The 22537-nt window shown below is 38.4% G+C and overlaps 2 protein-coding genes across 3 annotated transcripts; one reads left to right on the forward strand and one right to left on the reverse strand.

Annotated features, from left to right (window-relative positions):
- Nucleotides 1-1716: 1716 nt before the first annotated feature.
- Nucleotides 1717-10595, forward strand: lmf2a (lipase maturation factor 2a). The gene is made up of 14 exons (XM_074633144.1): nucleotides 1717-2005; nucleotides 3669-3922; nucleotides 4013-4041; nucleotides 4343-4536; nucleotides 4768-4946; nucleotides 5671-5809; nucleotides 6673-6801; nucleotides 6885-6990; nucleotides 7070-7166; nucleotides 7314-7496; nucleotides 7742-7910; nucleotides 8968-9079; nucleotides 9379-9487; nucleotides 9597-10595. The coding sequence occupies exons 1-14, from the start codon at nucleotides 1912-1914 to the stop codon at nucleotides 9963-9965; spliced, it is 2163 nt and encodes a 720-aa protein (XP_074489245.1). The 5' UTR covers nucleotides 1717-1911; the 3' UTR covers nucleotides 9966-10595.
- On the reverse strand, nucleotides 10546-15227 carry miox (myo-inositol oxygenase). Of its 2 annotated transcripts, XM_074633168.1 has the most exons (10): nucleotides 14787-15227; nucleotides 14537-14608; nucleotides 13429-13509; nucleotides 12491-12653; nucleotides 12334-12401; nucleotides 11995-12104; nucleotides 11586-11653; nucleotides 11432-11481; nucleotides 11031-11143; nucleotides 10546-10950 (listed from the first exon to the last, which is right to left on the reverse strand). In XM_074633168.1, exons 1-10 carry the CDS (start codon nucleotides 14802-14804, stop codon nucleotides 10842-10844), a joined length of 852 nt encoding a protein of 283 aa, XP_074489269.1. In that variant the 5' UTR covers nucleotides 14805-15227; the 3' UTR covers nucleotides 10546-10841. The 2 variants fall into 2 exon arrangements, with proteins under 2 accessions (XP_074489269.1, XP_074489268.1); XM_074633167.1 differs by lacking the exon at nucleotides 14787-15227 and having other exon boundaries at nucleotides 14537-14685.
- Between the last annotated feature and the right edge of the window lie 7310 nt (nucleotides 15228-22537).

Below are 22537 nucleotides of genomic sequence, written 5' to 3' on the forward strand. Positions count from 1 at the left end.
TTGTTAATCGTTTTTTAATTGCCAATGTGTGAACGGGTTGAAACCTAACCTTTCTGGGTTTCCTCTCTCAGCCTGTAGACTGCTTTTAATGTGAATAATCCGGGCCTGTTTTCCTGGGAAAATCCAACAGATGTGACGTCATGCGCGCTCGCTACAGGGCTAGCAGTGTGCAAACATAAGTAACGTTTGGTTAGAAATTGAGTCCACTAAGGCCAACAAATGACCAGCCCCCACCACAACTCTAAAGTCATAACTTTACGAGAATAAAGTCATAACTTTACGAGAGAAAAAAGTCGTAATATTACAAGAATAAAATCATAACTTTACGAGAAAAGTCATAACTTTACAGGAAAAAAAGTCGCAATATTACAAGAATAAAGTCAGAATTTTATGAGAAAAAAGTCATAACTTTACGAGAAAAAAAGTTGTAATACAAGAATAAAGTCAGAACTTTACGAGAAAAAAAAGTCGGAATATTACGAGAATAAAGTCATAACTTTACGAGAGAAAAAAAGTCGGAATATTAAGAGAATAAAGTCATAACTTTACGAGAAAAAAAAAAGTCGGAATATTACGAGAATAAAGTCATAACTTCACGAGAAAAAAAGTCGGAATATTACGAGAAAAAAGTCATAACTTTACGAGAAAAAAAAGTCGCAATATTACAAGAATAAAGTCATAACTTTACAAGAATAAAGTCATAACTTTACGTGGAAAAAGTTGGAATATTATGAGAATAAAGTCATAACTTTACGAGAAAAAAAGTCGGAATATTAAAAAAATAAAGTCATAACTTTACGAGAAAAAAAGTTGTAATATTACAAGAATAAAGTCATAACTTCACAAGAAAAAAAGTCGTAATATTACGAGAATAAAGTCATAACTTCACAAGAAAAAAAGTCGTAATATTACAAGAATAAAGTCATAACTTTACGTGGAAAAAGTTGGAATATTATGAGAATAAAGTCATAACTTTACGAGAAAAAAAGTCATAACTTTACGAGAAAAAAAGTCATAACTTTACGAGAATTTTTTTTGATATGACGAGAAAAAGGTCGTAATATAAGGAGAATAAAGTCATAACTTTATGAGAAAAAAGACGTAATATAATGAGAATAAAGTCATAACTTAACGAGAAAAAAAGTCGTAAATATTACGAGACTAAAGTTATAACTTTACGAGAAAAAAAGTTGTAAAATTACGAGAATAAAGTCATAACTTAATGAGAAAAAAGTCATAATATTACGAGAATAAAGTCATAACTTTACGAAAAAAAAGAAAATAACACATAAAATTACCTCTACTGTACTATTATATACATACTAATATTCTGACTTTATTCTCATAATAATACGACTTTATTCTCGAAATCTCAGATTTATTTATTTTTTCCTCAATGTGGCCCTAATTAATACTCCATAGACTTATAACAATGATAAATAAAATTGAAAATGTAAACAAAAAAATAGTTATTCATTTCCACTCATTTTTAAAAAAATCTGGAGAGGAGCTAAAGAGCTGCATGTGGCTCCAGAGCTGCAGGTTGCAGACCCCTTGTCTATACCAATGCACTCTGAATTAATCCAACAGGTCTGACAGTAAGGACTGCAACCAGACTGCAACCAATAAGGACACGGACAACCAGAACTTTATGACTGCACTTGTTTTATCCGTGGCTACCTGAACGCAGCATAAACATGTCAAATGAGCTGCAGCGCCACCTTGAGGCCGTGTGGCTGAACTTCATCTGATCAAGCAGCTCCTACGTGTCCGCCCCGGGCTAAAGGAAGAAAATTAACATCCCGCTCCCCCCCTCCTGCTTCCCGTCCCCGGCCCAGTCCCCGGCTCCTTCAGGAGCAGACAGTGAGGTGACTCGACAGTGAAGCAGCCCCGTCCAGCAGCAGCTCAGACATGGGGGAGATCATCCTGCCACGACGCATGTTCCTCTGGAGCATGGCCGTCATCTATCTGGCTGCTTTTGTGTCCCTCTATGTGCAGATACCAGGTGAGACTCACGACTGCTAACTGTGTGGAAGCTAAGTTAACTGTGTGTGTGGTAGCTTGTAAAGTTTCTGCAGGCAGAAAGGTTTACCTGCTGCTGGCTAACTGTACGAGCTAACAGCTGCAGATCCAAAATGGATCCAAACCTGCTGTAAACATGCACACACAGTAATGTCTTTTACTACAGTACCCACAAACCCTTTGTGTTTTTATTATCAGATTTATTTTAGTAGCCCTGCAGAAGTCCAGAAGACCACGCCCCATGGGTGTTTAAGGAAATATGTGTGGTATGCATATCTTTAGGCAGAGATACATTCCCAGTGATTTCATTTTTCCACAATGCATTCCTCAATTTATCTAAAAAACATTCCAGAAATGTTTTCTATGACGGAGTATGAGGGTTACATTGAGGGGGAAAACAATCTGAGATTACGAGAATAAAGTGTATTTTACGAGAAAGAAGTTGTGATATTACGAGAAAAAAAGTTTGTGATGAATACTGTATCAATAACAAACTTAAGGAGGTGTCTTTCAAGATATTACATAGAATTTAACCGGTAATATTGTGTTGGAAAGATTCAAGCTGAGCTAAAATTACCACAAGGGCCACATTGAGGGAAAAAAAATCTTGAGATTTCGAGAATAAAGACGTAATTTCACGAGAAAAAAGACGTAATATTACGAGAATAAATTCTTAATATTACGAGAATAAAGTTGTAATTTTACGAGAAAGAAGTCGTAATTTTACGAGAAAAAAAGTAATAATATTACGAGAATAAAGTTGTAATTTTACGAGAATAAATTCTTAATTTTACGAGAAAAAAGTCGTAATTCGCCGTCTGACTTCAGTTGCTCCTAAAGTAGTGTTATTATGGTAAGGATGGCCTCTGAGCGAGGCGAACGGCGTTACCACAGTTTTGCTCTTGGTGACTCACATTAACTGCAATCTTGGAAAGGGAGGAGTGAGCGAAGGGGTATTCGGTTGGTTGCAATCTACAACCACGCCACTAGATGCCACCAAATCCTACACACTGTCCCTTTAAATGCAAATAACATCAAACCATGAAGCGTACTTTGTGTTTTACACACACTTTTAAATACATGTTGAATTAAATTACATTTAAAATGTGTTATTCTGTGTATGAGGCTGCTTTACTACAGGCATTTTCTAGCTGGTCTGTGCAGGCAGGCATTGATCCTGATGATAGTCAGTGGTTCACAATCTTTTTCATGTCAAGGACCCCTAAACTGTCACAAATTAGACCCCCATTTGATATGATTTTGTCCCAGCTAGGGTCCCCCATCTGCAAGGATTTTTGCTTTTAGAAGTTTTATTACAGAAAGTGTATGAAACCCACGACCAAAATAGTCATACACTATGTCATTGTGTTATTTATGGAAATAAATTATTCCCTTTTTTTTTGCTGGGGACCCACTGGACCCCCTCAAGGACCCCTGGGGATCCCCAAACCCCGCTTTGAATACCACTGGTCTATAGTACTGATAGATCCACTCACAGATGCAGGCAGATGAAGAATCAAACCAACGATAACCTGAATAAATGAGGAGAAATATAACAAACGCCAAGGAATCAATAACGGTTTGATGTGTATAAAAGTGATGTGAATCAAATACAGATTTTTACGTTGTTGCTCGTCTATTTCTAGGTCTCTATGGTAATGACGGGCTGTTGCCTGCTCGTTGGCAGCTGCGATACAGCGGTAAGTCTCTCTCGGAGCAGCTGCTGTCCTCTCCCACCCTGCTGTGGCTGGGACCTCAGCTCGGCGTGGACACGCACACCGCCATGGAGCTGCTGTGTATCATAGGTGCTGCACTGAGCCTCGCCGCCACGCTGGTGGAGTCTCTCCGAGACAGCGTGGTGTTTTTCATCCTTTGGGCCTTGTACCTGTCCATGTACCAGGTGAGCTTATAGTATTGACTCAGTTTTCTTTCACAGGTTTGCTGACAGTGTCCCTTCTCTCACTGGCCATATTTGTTTGTCTCATTTCAGGTGGGCCAGGTTTTTCTCTACTTCCAATGGTGAGTGGTCATTTAGTAGCTTTGTGGATCTTTTATATTTATTTTTTTGCAATTAACACCATGGTGTTATGAATAGCAGCTGGTTAAAAGGATCCGAAGATAGTTTTGGCGGTTTGCCGATTATGTCATCCTCAGTCCACTGTTTGTAACATCGTAGTAATGTTTGTCTCTGCTGCTGTGCAACAACACTGTCAACAAACTAGAATGACAACCCTGTGTTCCTCTCTGTCTGTCTCTTACTTGCCACTCTGTCTATTAATTCAATTGTTTCCTGTCGCTCTTTCTACTTATCACTATCCAGGGACAACTTGCTCTTGGAGATAGGGTTCCTCTGCATCCTTGTTGCTCCCCTGACATTATTCAGAGGGTCACGGGGGGTCAGAGAGCATGATCGCATCACCTTCTGGCTGATCCGCTGGTTGCTCTTCAGGCTCATGTTTGCCTCTGGTGTGGTGAAACTCACGTCACGTTGTCCCACATGGTGGGGCCTTACAGGTATGTATAAGAGTCTGTAGGGGTATATAGTGTTTTCATGTCCTTTTTAAAGTGTATGTGTAGAGGATGTACATCCCTGAAGAGAGGACATTACTACAATTTGAAAACTGCATTTTGACTTTTGTGACATCTCAAATGTTTTCTCAAGCGGTTTTGTATTTCCTTTAATCAGTGAGCTATCTGAATCTTGCCTAGTTCATTTTAATTTCTGCTTCACTGTGTTTTGAACAGCTCTGACGTATCACTATGAGACTCAGTGTATCCCCACCCCGCTGGCCTGGTTTGCCCTCCAGTTGCCGGTGTGGTGGCAGAAGCTGAGTGTGGTGGGGACCTTCGTTATAGAGATCGCTGTACCGCTGCTCTTCTTCAGCCCATTGCGCAGACTCCGGCTCGGGGCTTTTTACTTGCAGGTGGGTAGAAATTCAAGTGCTCCCCACAAACTGTCTTTGAAATGTACAATTAGTAAATATTAAGGTGTGTGAATCTTTTGGTATCTCATGATCTGATTTTGATTCTTGGGTTATGATTCGATTCAAAATTGATTCTTGATTTAAAACGATTAATCAATGAAAATTTCGTACAATTTTAGCATTTAAAGATACAGTCTCTGATTTGTCCCCAAATCTCAAAATGTCAGAAGATGGAGGTTTTATCAATCTTCAGATTATAATAAATATTTTTGAGTTGAGGACTTTTACTAAATGTTATGTGAGAGGAGCTCTAACAAAACGAAGAGGGTTATTTTGTCAGGCAGCTAAACGATATCGACACAAAGGTGTAACATTTAGTGAAAGAACGGGAGACATCATGGCGATCCCTGACACTAAAACCTGAACGCTGCTTCCCGTCATCCTGTACTTATGTTGTACTTTAATTTGATAGAATATTATATAGTGTGAAAGTCTGATTTTGTACAGATGTTCATTTATGTACAGAACAAAATAAAAAGAAATAAAGTGGGAACATTTTAAAAAATAAAAGATTTTTGGAAGTTGTGAATCGTAGAAGATAAGAATCGCAATCCTTACATTAATCGTTTCCCCCCCACACCTAATAATAGCAAGGGTTTGCATGTAAAGCAAAAAAAATGCAGCAGAAGAAATTCTTGATTAATTTGTTTTTTTTCTTGTGCAGGTGTTGCTTCAAGTGCTCATCATTATAACTGGCAACTACAATTTCTTCAACCTGCTGACTTTGGCCCTCTGTCTGTCGCTTTTGGACGACCAGCATGTACACTTCTGGCTACGCAAGGCGGACAAGATCAGCAGCAATGGTATGATTAAAACATAACTGCTGTACATGAATGCAAATGCAGGCTGTACTTTTGTAGAGTCTTAAAAAAGGAAATCGGTATCACTATTCTCACATCTTAAAGTTTAGGATTTGCTAGAATAATAAAGTCTGCATGTGATCTTTCATGTCATTTTGCACAGCTATAGGCTCAGTGTTACTTCAGACATTGGCATATGCTGTCATTAGCATGCGTCAGAATATTAAACACCCACAATCAACTCCACCACTGGTTCCCAATTTGGGTGTCCCAACCCCCACTAGGGGTCGTCAAAGCTTCATGGTGGGTTGCGAGGCCTTTTTGATTCTAAGTTTAGATTGTTATTTAAGATCTAAAAAGGATAAGGGCACGGTGAAGACACACAGAGCCTTCCCTCTCTGCTAAACAGCCTCGTCCTGCATTAGAAAAGAGCTAATAGAACAACGGCCAAGCATCAGGTAGAAGAAAACACTGAATTTGCAAAAAATAAAAGCCTATTGTAGCTTGTAAGTATGTTTGATTGTTAAAAATGTATAAAAAAAAAATACATACATGCAAAGAATTGTATTAAACGTTACTAACAATAACAGGAAATAATCTCTGATGCAAATTCACAGGAAATAATCTGCTCAAAATTAATGCAAATCGCTCGTTTTACACGATCTTCCTGCAGTTATTGCTTTCACTATTTGGGTCAACTGTTTTCCAAAAAAAAAGTTTTCCATTTTTAAACTAAAAAATAAACACCTGAATCCTGCCTACAGAGGGACACACATTGAAAACTTGAATTTGGACCTGAGTTATTTGTCCATTCTGCCAAAGTTTACTTCCCGGAGCATCATCACGCTCTCTCTTTGATCCGTCAGACTCCAAGCTGTGGTCGTGGTCGCGTTACCTGCTGGAGCTGGCAGTCTGGTCCCTCATGATCTTCGGATCAATTGTATGCTTTGACCTGAAGCTGGATACAACGAAGAACGCCATCTCCTCCAGGACAGGTAGGGGGGTGTGTGTGTGTTCATGTATTTCTATATGAACAAATGCATTTTGCCGTTTTTTGTTTACATTTTTGTCCTTGCAGCATTCACATACCACCACTTTAACCAGTTTCTGAAGACGGTCACTATCCCCTCTATCTGGATTGGTGTCCTCTCTCTAACCTGGGAGATGGTCAAAGCCATGTTCAGGTAGGACTCCTCCTGTGTTTGTGCTTGATTATGTTACATGTTGTTGTACAAACATAATGTAGGTACTGTGTTTTTCTAGGTGTGCTTGTGTCTCTGGTTTCCTGAAGAGGTTTTGGGGAACCCTCCAGTGGACTGTGTTTGCTACCGCCACCGCTGCTATGTTCACTATTAGTCTGGTGGGTGCTGTTGGAAATACAGTAATGATTAAACTTCATATCATAAAGCTAACAAGTCATGCAGTTGAACTTCATAACTGATCAGAAATATTTCCTCAAACCCGGTTGCTATCACTCTTTATGCTGACTGTGTTCCTCCGTTCCCAGGTGCCATTCACCTATATAGAGTTTGACTCTAATGCCAGGTTGTGGCCGGGAGTGCGTCGGGCCTATGATCTGGTGGATCGCTACCAGCTGGTCAACTCATACGGCCTGTTCAGAAGGATGACCGGGGTCAGCGGGCGGCCAGAGGTTGTCATCGAGGGAAGCCACGATGGAGTCTCGTGGACAGTGAGAGAAATAAAGTTATCATTGATGACGGTTTAAACAGGATCTAAATCTGCCTGTTAATGATGACAGGTCTGCTCTGCTAGTTTTATTTAAATGTGCTGTATAAGGTGCTCCCAGTAACTGTACAATAATACCATGGAGGCAGCACTGAGCAATTTAATTATTTACAGTTGTGCAGACTGACTGACCTGCTACACTGAAGTAAGTAAGTTCACCATCAGTACGTTTGTTTTTTCTTCTCTTAGGAGATTGAGTTTATGTATAAGCCAGGCAACCTCAGTGCACCTCCTGCTGTCATTGCACCTCACCAGCCCAGGTTGGACTGGCAAATGTGGTTCGCTGCCCTCGGGACTCACACACAGGCTCCATGGTTCACCAGCCTCATATACAGACTGCTGCAGGGCAAAAGAGATGGTACGAACCCCCCATTGTGCCATAGTGCTGTGTTTCCTGCTTTTTATTGGTTTAAAATAGGGATGCACCGGTTCGACTTTTTTCAGTCCCGGTAGCAATACCTTGGCTTTGGGTATTTACCGATACCGAGTACCGATCCGATTCCAGTGTTTAATTACTGTATGCGTCACTGTGTGGAAGTGACTGGGATCATTCCTTTATGTGTAAGGCAACATCAGGCTTGACTTAAACATTGCTTTCCTAACTTTGTAAAACAAAATGTAAGAAATTAATAGATTGATATAAATTTAGTGAGTCATAAACCAGCAACTTGGTAAAAAAAAATCTTCAAAGGGTCAAAGCATAAACAGGAATTGAAATTTCAGTATATAATGTAGAGTATATAAGCGTAGAATTGAATTTAATAGATCGGCCTCATTGATCCAGCTATTTGAGTCAGTATAGGCCCAATATCCGATCTGGTATCAGTGCATCCCAAGTTTAAAACTTGCACGGATGCTGCACTTCTCACCACACTAAAATAGTGATATCACAGAAGGTGTTTTACCTTTGTCCGCTTATTGAAAAGGCCCTCTGTGACATCACTGACTGAGTTGTTTTTATCTAGATTTAAATCAGTGCAGCTGTTCTCAAACTAATGATGTCTGGTCAGGAACACTTTAAATAGCTGTTTTTCACGATTTTGTTCTACAGTAAAAGCTGCTATATGTAGAATATGAAACTTCTTTGGTGCCCCCCAGTGGTACTATCAAGAAAGACTGGAAACACCAATGCACACACTGCTGCGCCGTCTTTACTTTGATGAAAAAAAATAAAAGTTAATAATTATTGCTAATAAAATTGTCCAACTGCAACGTACAGTATCCCTGATGGGGTGTTAGTGTGGGACACAGTGCATCCTTGTTACAGTCTTGGACCAGGTCTACAGGTACTTAAATGTTCAGAAAATGTTCTCTACCCTAAATGATTCAGTGTTAAATTACCATTGAAAAGAAGGCAGTGTTCAGTTTTTTTAAGAACAAGCAGATCTGTGAAAGCTTTGTTTTATGTTCTGCAGTGATAGAGTTGATCCAGACCGATGTATCACAGTATCCGTTCCACCAGCAGCCTCCCGCTTACCTCCGAGCCCACCGCTACAGATACTGGTTTACTGAACCAAAGGCTGACGGGTCAGTGCTCTCTCTCTCTCTCTCTCTCTCTCCCTCTCTCTGTGTCTCAGTGCGTTCACAGGCACTGAAGAAATCTGATTATTCTTGGCTTTGAGGTAACATCTGTAAGCTGAAAGATGCCACAGCCACTAACATGATTTATTAAATTTTTCCAGCAGTTTTGTCACTATTTAAAAAATTTTTTTAGTTAAGTGAGTTTAGGTAGGCATTTTGAAGTTCACTTAATTTTTCCTGTGCGAATATACTGTATGTCCTCAAAACATGAGGATATTTACTGTTTGGCTGGTCTTTGTTGGCAGTTCGTACCCACAGCGTTGGTGGAGGAGGGTCTATGATGAGGAATTCTATCCCAAAGTGCACCTGGGCGACACCTTCCTGGAGAGCATGCTCACGCAGCACGGACTAAAGGTAATCTTAAATATTAGAAATGGAAAACAAGAGAAGAAAGATGTGTGTCCCCTTTTCATTCTTCAATCTATTGAATATTGACGAGTATTCATCTTTTATTTGTCTGTAGGATAAATCGCCTCCGCGTCGTATGTCCAACACCGCTGTTGCGCAGGCGATGAGATGGGTGCGCTCTCAGGTCAAAGGTGTTCCCACCCATATACTTCTCTGGACACTCATCGCCTGCAGCGCCGCCTTCTGTCTGCTGAAGGGATTGCAAAACGGGAGCAAACACACAGAAAGGACCCCACTCACTCATGAGGCCGCTGTGAACGATCACACAGAAAGTGTACCGGACGGCTCTTCAGACCATTGTGAGAAGTCAGATGAACAGCAGCAGGAGGAGGAGGAGGAGGAAGATGGAGAGGACGGTGAAGATGAGGTGGAGGAGGGTGGAAAAGAGGAGAAAGACACTGTTGGTGATGATGAAGAGGACTAGGCACAAGAGGAGGAGGATGACGGGAAAGATGCAGGTAATCCCGTAGTAGACTGTTATCACCACCTGCCTTCATAAAATGTTACCAAAATGACCAAAGAAGTTGTTCTGTATATATTTGTAATTCCTGATCAGCCAATTATGGAAAAACACATTTATTTGCCTTCTCCCACCTAGACCTTACTGTACATTACATTTTTCATATATCAGTGTTCTACCACATCAGAAACCAATCGCTTAATTCAGCAGATCATGCCAGGTTTGTTCCGACTTATGTTCAACATCCTATTGAGTCAGCCGATCAAATCATGTTGAACACATTGATCACATTTTAAATATAAGGCACCTTCTGTTTTGCCCATTAAGAGAGTAAATGTGTGTTGTCTTGTTACTCCTTGTCTCCTGTTTGTGTTGTGCGTCGTTGCACTTGGTGTGGTGTTTCTTTGTGCTATTTTATTTTCACTACTGTGGTCTCTTGCCTCTTACTGTATCTACTGAACTAAAACAACTCTGCACTTTCTCTGCATGGTGTCTTTTGTTTCTGTCAATGTTAGAAATGAAACACATCACACAAATTGATGTAGTATTTTCAAAATGTATTTTTTATCACATTAAAGTACAATAAAATAGAAATGCTTTTCTGTAAAGTTTTTATCTGAAAATGTTTAAAAATCATTTGTTATATATGTAATTCTAATAACTTGAACTGTTATTATATAATCAATATTAGTACCCTAAGATGTGTGTACGGTACAGGAGACCGTATATTATTATTATTATTATTATTATTATTATAAAGAAGCACAACAACAAATCATTTATTTAGCATATGTAATCACCTTCTGTATCTATATAGGGTTGCTGTTGAAATGTTGTGTTTCACCACTTCAGCATTCCAGGACAGTACTTGTCGATCAGCGACTGGTAGTACGGCTTCAGCTTGTCGATGTCGGGTAGCGAGGTGGTCTTAGTGTAGAGGTCAAATTTGCTGTGGAGAGGATGGAAGATGCAGCTTCAGGTCAAAGCAGATTGCAGGATAATGTGCATGAGTGAGAGGAAAATGCTCACTTGAACTCTTGGACCCAGGGCAGCATGCGCAGGTCTTTTTCATTGCACAGGTGCATGTAGTCTCCGTGGGAGTGCCAGGGGTAGAATGAGTGGAAGCGAATCATGTACAACCCCTGAAGAGAGACAGAAAAAGAGTATATTTATAACTGAGCCTGTGCAGTAAGTGCTGCAGGTGAGGAGAGAAAATGATTGCACCTTTTCTGCTTTGCTCTAATTTTTTAATTACCCAAAAGATTTGTTTTTGGTGATCAAGTTTTATTGGTTTTAAAGATGTGCACTTGAAATTAACAACAAAATTAAATAATTGAAAAAAAAAAAAAATTATTACTAATAATGGTAATAATAATAATAATAAATAGTCACCATTCCCAAAAAATGGGATAATGTAATAATTTACTGACCTGTTCTGGGATGGAGCAGTTGTTGAACTTCATAACTCTGTAGAGATACTCTGAAGACAACAATGCAAGAGTTCAGGTACAGCAAACAATGTCGGTACACGTTTTCTTCTTTTAAAAGTTGGAGTGGATGTTTGTGTGTAATGACATCTCTTACCGTCGTGGCCCCAGGACATGAGGACTTTGTCGAGCCCACAGTTTGCTTCATAGATCCCGTATTCAGTACTAAAGAGCGAAAAAAAAAAGTAATTATGTAACCGGACAAATTCCCAGTACTTCAAAGAACTATCCTATAATAAACAGCGATAGTATAGCAGAGTACTTTTAATAGTTAGTGCAGACAAATGCAGAACATTTTGCTTTATTCCATTCATTAAAACTGATTGACTAAACATACTGAGGATAGTTTAACTGCATGTTTTAAAGGCAAACAATTCAGAGGTCTGCTGTGGAAGGCAAAAACCTGACAGAGAAAGTGTTGCAAAAGTGTGGACAACTTTAAATACAACTTGTTAAGGGTAGACCTTCATTCACAGACTTTGATAATGTAACATGAAAATACCAACTTGTAGCTGGGATTGTTCTCATCTGGGTTATCCAGGAAGGTATTGTCTCTAAACACAATGGAGTTTTGAAACTTGCAGCCCACTGGGAAGGTGTCACCTACTACAGCCCACTGCAGAGCACACATATACAAAGTTTGCTATTACTGTATCTCCCCATAAATATTATATAAAATAAAAAATGTCAGGTGTTATTGTAATAATGATCAAAAATAAACGTCTCAGTTTGGGGGAAAGCAAATCTGAAAAAGTGTGACGTTGAGGTTGGAAATTGAACTCATATTCCTCAGTGATCAAAATTCAGGCACCCTGCACCCTGTAATACCAGACCATGTGTCCTACCTGTGGTTCATCCCAAAGGGCCATCGTCTTCCCAACATCATGGATCAGACCTACCAACTGGAACCAGTCTGGGGAGGTTTAGTGAATATAGATATGTATTTATGTATATACTTGCACACAGTGTGTGTATTTCTGTCTCTCTCTCCCCGTATAGTACCGTTGTCTGGGTGTGCTTGGCGTATGCCCTCAGCCGTCTGGAAGGCGTGGAAGGAGTTGGGGAAGTCCACATCAGGATCGGACTCATCCACCAGCTGGTCTAGAGACATGACGGTGTCCATCATCGTCATCTGAGCGTGTTTGCAGCCGGTCCATAAAGAGTGCTGTAGGAAGGTAAGAGTCACAGCATCACTGTGGAGGGTTTCTTTCTTAAACTTGCTAAGAAAGCTCCTGAACACCCCTGAAAAAAAAAAAACATTGAAATATTGCTTTGGTTGAATTTTCAAGGATAGAGGGATTAGAATTGTCTGCAATTAATTTACAGTATATGTGTTATTGGGCGGCACGGTGAGGCCCGGCTTCGGGGCCTTCTGTGTAGAGTTTGCATGTTCTCCCCGTGTTAGCATGGGATTTCTCCGGGTTCTCTGGTTTCCTCCCACAGTCCAAAGACATGCAGGTTAGGTTTATTGTTGAATCTAAATTGCCCGTAGGTGTGAATGTGAGTGTGAATGGTTGTCTGTCTCTATGTGTCAGCCCTGTGATAGTCTGGCGACCTGTCCAGGGTGTACCCCGCCTTCGCCCAATGTCAGCTGGGATCGGCTCCAGCTGTCCCGCGACCCTGAATAAGATAAGCGGTTACTGATATATGTGTGTTATGTAAAGCTGTAGCTAGAAAACAGGTCGGTGCAATGTGAACTTTGGAAGAGGAGAAAATGAAGTTAATCAGACAGTCCAGACCAAACATCTACTGGCTCTTTGCCTTTGGCTCTCACTTCAGAGGACTGGATGACGCTTGTTTGCTCAGTCTGACGGGGACAGTCCATCATCCAGAACAAAACAGAAATCCCCCCACCCCCCGCAATATCTCACTAAAGAGGCTTTCTGTGACACTTTGCTGAATTTCTGTGCACTTGCTGTTTTTGCTCCCGATTTACTCACCTTCTGATTCACAAAGTCCAGTGTCTGATTGGTGTGCATCAGATTGTATGTGTTGAACACGCGGTCAATTAGACTTCCACTCTGAAACACACATGCAACACAATAATCTAGTTACAGCATCTATTGAGTAACAACTCCACATGAAATCTTTTATGGCAGAAATATTTTTTGACAACAACCTTTATGGTTCAAAGTATAAAATTCACGACACATCGGACTACACCCAACTTCACTGTTCCTTGTGTTGACAACAATTTGTATTTTTTATGTCACATAGCATGAAACAAGGGAATATTTCAGCTGCTACATGGCAGCAATTATAGATTATTTTATTCTGGTAGCATTTACACTGACCCACCAATAATTTAGCCCACCTTTTGTTGTTCAATTTGAAGTTTTCAATAGCAATATATATCCCTCAAAGCTGCACAATATAAGGCAATTATATGGAGCACCCTACCCCTACTAGAACTATACATTACTAAAGGAAAAAGTAGTTTATAGGATATGTGTGAACATATTTAATATATTTTATGACTACTAACTATTATACAAATTAAGGAAAATAGGATGTAAAAAAAAATGCACCACTGTTGAACACATGATCAGTGAAGATGAAAGTTCCCGTGTGAGCTAAAAGTGCTGTTTTAGCAGTGTCTATTACTTATTACAGACTCAGCAATGTTTTAAAAACGTGGTTTTGGTGCATGCTGTTCTCACAACATTTGTTCAAGGGTTCACTGTCATGAGACTTTACGGAAATTCATGCTGTCTCATTGTTTCCGTAGTGATATATTATAGCTAAAAAACTAAATCTGAAATGAACTTTTGTTAATTTGTATTTTATTTGTATTAGTTTGAACGCAGGCAATATCGTTTTTAGTTTTTATTATTATTTACCAACTTCACAGTTGTATCCTTTTAAAAAAAACACTAACTGAGATTTTCAGGCTCTTTTTTTTTGCATATGTGGCCAATAGTGTCTTTGTGTAATCATAATCCGCCAATATGTATAACAACAGTGTGTTTCTCACTTCTGAATTCACCTCTCTGGACATAAATTAATGTAAATAAGTGTCATCATCTGAAAGAGCTTTTGAATGCTTACCTCATAGTTTCTGTAGTTTTCCTTCTCTTTGGAGTCATTCATCTCCAAATTTGGCCGATATGGGTCTGGACCCTGCATTTTGAAATAACAGACAGCGCAGACAACATTTTCAGATTTGACAAACATAAATAACATATATGCTTTCAAAATAAAATTAAGTAGTAAAAGTAGTATTAAAAGTAGTTTTTAAAATGATCAAATTGGAAGCACAGCATAAGTATAGCATATTATGTATTGAAGCCAGACATACGATGTTGATGATACTCATGGCTGACAGATGAAGTCTGAGTTGTGGTGCGTCGTTCCTCCTTCTATATATCCTGTCTGGTTTAAATGGTACTGTTTTCGATCTGCTCTGTGAGCCTGCAATGTACACAAACGTCCAATCAAACTTTAACCCAACCTCACCCGCTGTTGAACCTTGGCCTTGTGTACGTGTGTGTCAATCGTAGGAAGAGTTTTTCAATAGTCAACAGGTTCGGGCTGACATAGGATGTGTGTGTGTGTACATGTATTTTCATTGCAGTTTTTTGTTTACATTTTTGTCCTTGCAGCATTCACATACCACCAGTTTGACCAGTTTCTGAAAACGATCACTATCCCCTCTATCTGGACTGGTGTCCTCTCTCTAACCTGGGAGATGGTCAAAGCCATGTTCAGGTAGGACTCTTCCTGTGTGTGTGCTTGATTATGTTACATGTTGTTGTACAAACATAATGTACGTAATGTGTTTTTCTAGGTGTGCTTGTGTCTCTGGTTTCTTGAAGAGGTTTTGGGGAATCATCCAGTGGACTGTGTTTGCTACCGCCACCGCTGCTATGTTCACTATTAGTCTGGTGGGTGCAGTTTTAAATACAGTAATGATTAAACTTCATATCATAAAGCAGCGTGAAAATGAGGATTGTGGAGCATCTTGTGAAGTTATACTTTAGTTTAGGTTTCACAAATAAGGAAGTACTTAATCTTTTGGCACATCAGCACCACATTATCATAAGCATTAGGACCTTGAAAAGATTGTGCAAGAAACTGTGTTTCTTCCGAAGAAAGAACCACACGGACCTAAGGTAAATTGCCTCATTTGTGGAGGAGGAAATTACTTACTACGACTTTTTTTCTCGTAAAGTTATGACTTTATTCTTGAATTTTCAGATTATTTTTTTTCTCAAAATGTGGCCCTAATACTCCGTCATAGAACCACACGGACCTAAGGGAAATTGCCTCTTTTGTGGAGGAGGGAATTACTTTTTTCTCCTAAAGTTATGACTTTATTCTCGTTATATTACGCCTTTTTTCTCGTTATTATTACGACTTTATTTTCGTAATATTCCGACTTTTTTTCTCTTAAAGTTATGACTTTATTTTCGTAATATTACGACTTTTTTTCTCGTAATATTACGACTTTTTTCTCGTAAAGTTATGACTTTATTCTCGTAATATTACGCCTTTTTTTCTCGTAAAGTTATGTCTTTATTCTCGTTATATTAAGCCTTTTTTTCTCGTTATATTACGACTTTTTTTCTCGTTATATTACGACTTTTTTTCTCGTAAAGTTATGACTTTATTCTCATATTACGACTTTTTTCTTGTAAAGTTAAGACTTTATTCTGGTAATATTACGACTTTTTTTCTCGTAAAGTTATGACTTTATTTTCATAATATTAAGACTTTTTTTCTCGTAAAGTTATGACTTTATTCTCGTAATATTATGACTTTTTTTCTCGTAAAGTTATGACTTTATTCTCGTAATATTAAGATTTTTTTTCTCGTAAAGTTATGACTTTATTCTCATAATATTAGGACTTTTTTCTCGTAAAGTTATGACTTTATTCTCATAATATTAGGACTTTTTTCTCGTAAAGTTATGACTTTATTCTCGTATTACGGCTTTTTTTCTCGGAAAGTTACAACTTTATTCTCGTAATATTACGATTTTTTTCTAGTTAAGTTATGACTTTATCCTCGTAAAGTTATGACTTTATTCTCGTAATATTACAAATTTTTTTCTCGTAAAGTTATGACTTTATTTTCGTAAAGTTATGACTTATTCCCGTAATATTACGACTTTTTTTTCTCGTTAAGTTATGACTTTATTTTCGGAAAGTTATGACTTTATTTTCGTAATATTATGACTTTTTTTCTTGTAATATTATGACTTTTTTTTCTCGAGATCTCACCTTTTTTTACCCCTAATACTCCGTTGTAGAAAAGGCCTCCGCTCATTTACAAGCAAAAATCTTCTGTTTGACAGCAACTTTTCCCACCTCTGAGCTATTTGTTTGACAGCTCCTCACTGCTCCAAAATCAAAACAAACCACAATAAATCTTGATGACATAAATACAGGAGAGAAGTTTGCCTTCAGGGATAAGTCTGTCAGAAACCTCCTCATGGTTTAGGAAAAGATCATAATTTAGGGTTGAAATAAACCTTGTCAGGCAGAAAGCAGCTGAAGAAGATGAGGAAGTGGCTTCAACGAGCCCGGTGCATTCTGGGAGTTGTAGGCTTTCTAACTTTTGAGCGAAAAGTAACTTGATTGAATACAACTCATGTCAATCAAACATTTCTCAAATTACATGACTCAATAATATGAGCCCAGCCCATTGCTGTTTTTACTGTACACACAGAACTTTCAAAAGTAGCCCAAATTAGGCGGAAAAAAAACTAATCTGGCAACATTTAAGGGATAATTTCAGTTTCAGTTTCACTTTGTTGAAGAACTCAAAAAATGTAAATCGTTCCCACTTAGTTTTTTTTTTATGGTTAGTTTGATGTTCAGTTATTATTATTTATTATTATTTTATTTTATTTAAAAGGGACCATGTACAGTTTAAAACATAAATGTCACCATTTGATGCACCGTACCAGATTATAGCTTTAAGCTAATTCACATCTGTAGTCCCTTGGCAGGTCAAAACACAGGAACATACTACAGTCATAGTTGTTCTAGATGTATTTTAATTTATTTATTTTTTTCACTTGGTTTTTCCTTTATTTGGTTTTACTCAGACATTTACATAAATTAATTAGATACAAATATATGAAGTGAACCAACGTTTCCACTTTTTTACAATGAAATTATAGAACACACAAATAGAACATGGGGTGCTTTTCCTGTGAAATAAAATAAAATAAATAATAATAATAATAATAATAATAATAAAAAAATTCAATTTAGAAAAATAGAAAAAATAAACAAAAGAAGGGCGTTTTGGGGAAATATACTTTTTTCCCACTCCTTCCAAATTTCCTCAAATTTAGTTTATGGAAGCCTCATTGATAGAGTTATTCTTTCAATTACAAATATTTCATAAATAACATCATGCCAGTTCTCTAATGATGGGGTATCTGGTTTAAGCCATTTCTTAGTAATTGCTTTTTTAGCAGCTACACTCAATATTCCAAATAAGTATTTTGTTTTAATATTTTTAATATTAATGAATGATGAGACTTCTGAGCAGGTGTAATAAAAAATCTACTAACAGTCTTCCAGCCAAACGCTCTCCATAAGGTTGAGCTTGATTTCTTCACCAGATGTATTTATTAATTACTTTAATGTTCAGCTCCAGATTAAGGCTATATATTTATTTAGGTATTTATTACTTTGAGTTTTAGGTTTTTATTATTATTTTATTTTTTACAAGTGCAGCAGGGAAATTTTGTTGTTGCAGCTGCACAAAGAAATACATAAATACAGACAACTATAGACCATAACCGAAATAAACGATAGGAGGTACATAAGCTAAAATAATAGAAAAAGAATAGAAACTATCAGAGCACTTGGTGATCAAGTCTATGTAAACAGTGTACACCAGGTTAACATATGATATCATTAACTAACAGTATTCCGTGTTTGTCTTTATTACTAGAATAGAATATAGTGCAAGAGTTAATGTAACATATTAACATAATATAGTATAATATGTTACATTATGATATATTATGGGATATGAGACATAGTATAAGGTGTAGTAATATACCATAATATGTAGTATAGTACAGCAATATAACATAGTATATAGTATAACATAGTGTAAGATATAACATAACTAGTGTTCAGAAGGTGCAGCAGTTTAACCAAAAGCATCCCCTCACCAGCCCATGCATTGATCACATGCACGGACCAATAGCCTGTGGCTTGGCGCATGGTCTTCACATGATCAGAGAGTGCTGTTATTCCAATGACCTTCTGCGCAGATCGCAAGCCTCATTTTCCTCCAACTCAGCTCAGTATCAGTGTTGCACCTTTCTGGACTCTTTTCTATTTATTATTGATATGGTCTTTTCCTGTGCGTCCATGAGAAAGTGAGTATTTGTTATAGTTGTCTATTGTTTAGTAACTGCATCGTTATAATAATTCTAAAGTCACCTGTATCATGTTATAATACTCATACTCGTTTGTCTATAAGAGTTTGAATGATAAGTTGTGTGTTTCTGTGTCAACATCATTTAAGTTAGAACAGCGCAGTGAACGGGCATATGCGGCCGTCATTAAGGGACCGTCGCACAATTACTCATATCACCCTCTGTGTGCACTCTGCTCATTGTACTGCCTGAGAGCCTGAGTCTGCTATTTGTTGACGCTCCCTTAAAGTTCAGAAGGCTGCGTTCTCTTCCTTTTATTCCTGTTTTAAACTGTTTAGCTTGCATTGTATTTCATACAATACTGTTTGTTTATTATTACTTCATGTTACTAATACCTGCTCATGTTTTCTATTTTATTTTCTGTATTTAGTAACCACTATCCTCACTATCCTCACTATCCACACTATTCACAAAAGGATTTAAAAAACCATCTTCAATCAATAAATGAGTGGTATCTCAAAGAGAGTGTGTGTGACCTGGACTAATTGATACATCGTCATCATATTCATGTTCTTACCGGACAACCTGTGGAGATTGTAAATGACATTCATAGAACCATCATCTAAGGGTTCATTCACTCAGCATCACTAAGGTCACAAGTTTGGTATCCATTACACCAACGCCTATTTTACAACTAGGGCTGTCAATCGCTAAAAATATTTAATCGCACGATTGTCCATAGTTAATCGTGATTAATCGCACATTTTCTATCTGTTCAAAATGTACCTTAAAAGGAGATTTATCAAGTATTTAATACTCTTATCAACATCTGAGTGGGCAAATATGCTTGCTTTAAGCAAATGTACGTATTACATAACTTAATATAATGTGTAGTATAGTACAGCAATATAACATATAAATAAATAGAATATCAAATATAACAAGGTATCATATGGTATAATATATAACGATAAAATATCAGTATGGCGAGTTGTATAATCAGTCCAGCGGAGAGACGATGAGAGGGAGAGGTGAGGTGAACCAGACACTGTGGATGTACTCTTAGGGGGATCGCATCTTTGTCACCTTTGTCTCCTTTTTTACTCCTTATGAGTTTGCACTTCTGTTAATAAATTAGAATAGAATAAAATGAAATAGAATAGTACCTTATTAATCCCCATGGGGGAGTCAGTCTTCTGCATTTAACCCATCCAAACACCCTGTTCGCCAACACACAGCCATAAGCTGGAGACGCCTGCAGGGGCGTGTCCAGACATTTTTGATAGGGGTGGCACCAGTGGGGCACTGACTTATGCAGGGGTGGCATGAAGTGTGAGCAGGAGCGCCTGCGCACAGACATATACACTCACGTATGCACGCACGCACACACACACACAAGAAAATACACACCCACACCCAGGTGTCGGCATAGCATTAATTTACCATTTTTGTCTCCACAACCCATATCTACTTCATTTACTAACACTGCAAGCAAGAATAGACCTACTAGTCACAACATTCAGGAAAAGGCAACATACAAATGTGATTGAAAACTACCATACTTTATTCTAACCTCAAAACAACCTTCCAAGGTATGATATACAGTACATAAAAAAAAGACAATGCACTTTCTGTATAAAGTGCACTGTATAAAGTGCCAACAAAATTACAATAAATAAGCCTGTTTGGGCAAATCATTTACTTGACAAAACTTGTCACATGTGCCACAGTGTAGTAAGTTACTGTAGTATTCTCAGCAACAGAGAAACCTGAACTCCCAGGTATAAACAAAAGTCACATCCCTCCTCACATACCAGCAAATCCTGTTTTAACATTGTAAAGTGAACTGTTAAATAATGCCAAAATAATTTGTAAATTCCCAAAGTAGGTTACATACAAAAGAAAATCCTTATTCTAAAACAGTCACTTTATAAAGTGCCAACAAAATTAAAATAAATAAGACTCTTTGGGCAAAATATTTACTTGACAAAACTGTGCAAAACTTTACATGTGCAACAATGTAAATGGTTGGAGGTCCAGACCGTGTAGAATATTTTATCAACAGAGATAGCTGATCTTACCAGAGCTTATGTGTGCATAAAAAAAGCTTACATCACTTGTAACAAATCTTGTTTCAACACTGATTTGTTACAGTAATAATGCTACAAAATAACCTGTGACTCCAAAAGCCAACATAAGAAAACAATGCACATTAAAAAACACAGTCACTCTCCGCCTATAAAGTGCAAACATATTTAAAATACATACGCCTCTTTGAACAAATTATTTAACCAAACAAATTATAAACTTTACATGTGCTACAGTGTTGGTTACTCTAGTATTACCATTCAAGAGACCCAATCTATTTTGACAGTTCCTTCCTTCCTTGCTTCCTTCCTCCCTCCCTTCTTCCTGTCCTTCTCTCTTTCTTTCCTCCCTCTGTCCTTCCTCTGTTCTTCATTCCGTCCTTCCTCCCTTTTCCTGAGGAAAACAGGAAGGTTAAAACAGTGCAATTCGCCTGTTCTTGTGTTTGCTTGCAAACACTTTGATAAAATCATCCATGTTGAGTGCCCTCGCTCTTCTTGACTCAATACTTAGCAAACCTAAATGGCTTAGTCTGTTGTCTAGCATGGTTGTCCTCAAATGAGTTTTAATGAGCTTTAGAGCTGAAAAACTCCGCTCACATGCAGCAACACGGGTCTAACATAACAATGTTACGCAGTACAGAATAGCTCAATGTTAGATTTAGCATCGTTGAGTCAAAACAGTGTTTGCTAATGAGATGAGATGATGACAGCCTTGTGCCAATTACAATAAAAAGAAATAAAACAAGACAGGGTAAATGTTTAGCTTATTACCGTTACAGCTTTTAACTACAGGCACAGTGAGTGTAGTAAAATGTAGGCTACTCACATCTTTCACGACGACGCTCCAGAGACGTGTTGCTTCGATAGACTGACAGTTTGTTTCACCTGTAGGTTCACCTGCTCAAACTTCTTCTTCTTCGCGCCTTTATTTTTGCAGGCTACATACTACTTTAGCGCATCTCTGCCTCTCAGGTTTGAGAAGGAACTGCAACTCTAAACAAGAGTGCAGTTTACATTCAGTGCCGTGGCCCGCCTCTGACTGGGCATATAGCCAATCATATTTTAAGATATTGGGGTGGCCAATCAGATTTCAGGGGTGGCCCGTGCCACCCTAGGCCACTCCCTGAACACGCCAGTGGACGCCTGATGACATAATGGCAGGAGCTTGTGTCAGATCTTGACTCTGACAACACCTCTGGTTGCCAGCTGTCATTATGCCATCTGGCCAGGGATTTGAACCAATAACCGTCAGCCACTAGTCCGGTTATCCAACCTCTGACTACCTACCGCCCAAGTTGGCCACTTATTATTTCTACCAGCTCACCTTAATATAGCAGGCTAGAACCGTCCCTGCATGTTGCATTATGTAAAATGTGTGATCCAGCCAGGGGCGTGTCCAGACATTTTTGATAGGGGTGGCACCAGTGGGGCACTGACTTATGCAGGGGTGGCATGAAGTGTGAGCAGGAGCGCCTGCGCACAGACATATACACTCACGTATGCACGCACGCACGCACACACACACACACACACAAGAAAATACACACAAGAAAATACACACCCACACCCAGGTGTCGGCATAGCATTAATTTACCATTTTTGTCTCCACAACCC

The sequence above is a fragment of the Sebastes fasciatus genome, chromosome 4, assembly GCF_043250625.1.
Source record: "Sebastes fasciatus isolate fSebFas1 chromosome 4, fSebFas1.pri, whole genome shotgun sequence".
Classification (NCBI taxonomy): Eukaryota; Metazoa; Chordata; class Actinopteri; order Perciformes; family Sebastidae; genus Sebastes; species Sebastes fasciatus.

Excerpts from the sequence above, each read along its gene's own strand:
- lmf2a (XM_074633144.1), top strand. The coding sequence starts at position 1,912 with ATGGGGGAGATCATCCTGCCACGACGCATGTTCCTCTGGAGCATGGCC. Across the intron at positions 7,167-7,313 it reads CTATGTTCACTATTAGTCTG|GTGCCATTCACCTATATAGA; the intron begins GTGGGTGCTGTT and ends CTCCGTTCCCAG. Across the intron at positions 9,488-9,596 it reads TCACGCAGCACGGACTAAAG|GATAAATCGCCTCCGCGTCG; the intron begins GTAATCTTAAAT and ends ATTTGTCTGTAG.
- miox (XM_074633167.1), bottom strand. The coding sequence starts at position 14,671 with ATGTTATTTATGTTTGTCAAATCTGAAAATGTTGTCTGCGCTGTCTGT. Across the intron at positions 11,654-11,994 it reads GAGAACAATCCCAGCTACAA|TACTGAATACGGGATCTATG; the intron begins GTTGGTATTTTC and ends TTCGCTCTTTAG. Across the intron at positions 11,482-11,585 it reads CATGTCCTGGGGCCACGACG|AGTATCTCTACAGAGTTATG; the intron begins GTAAGAGATGTC and ends TGTTGTCTTCAG.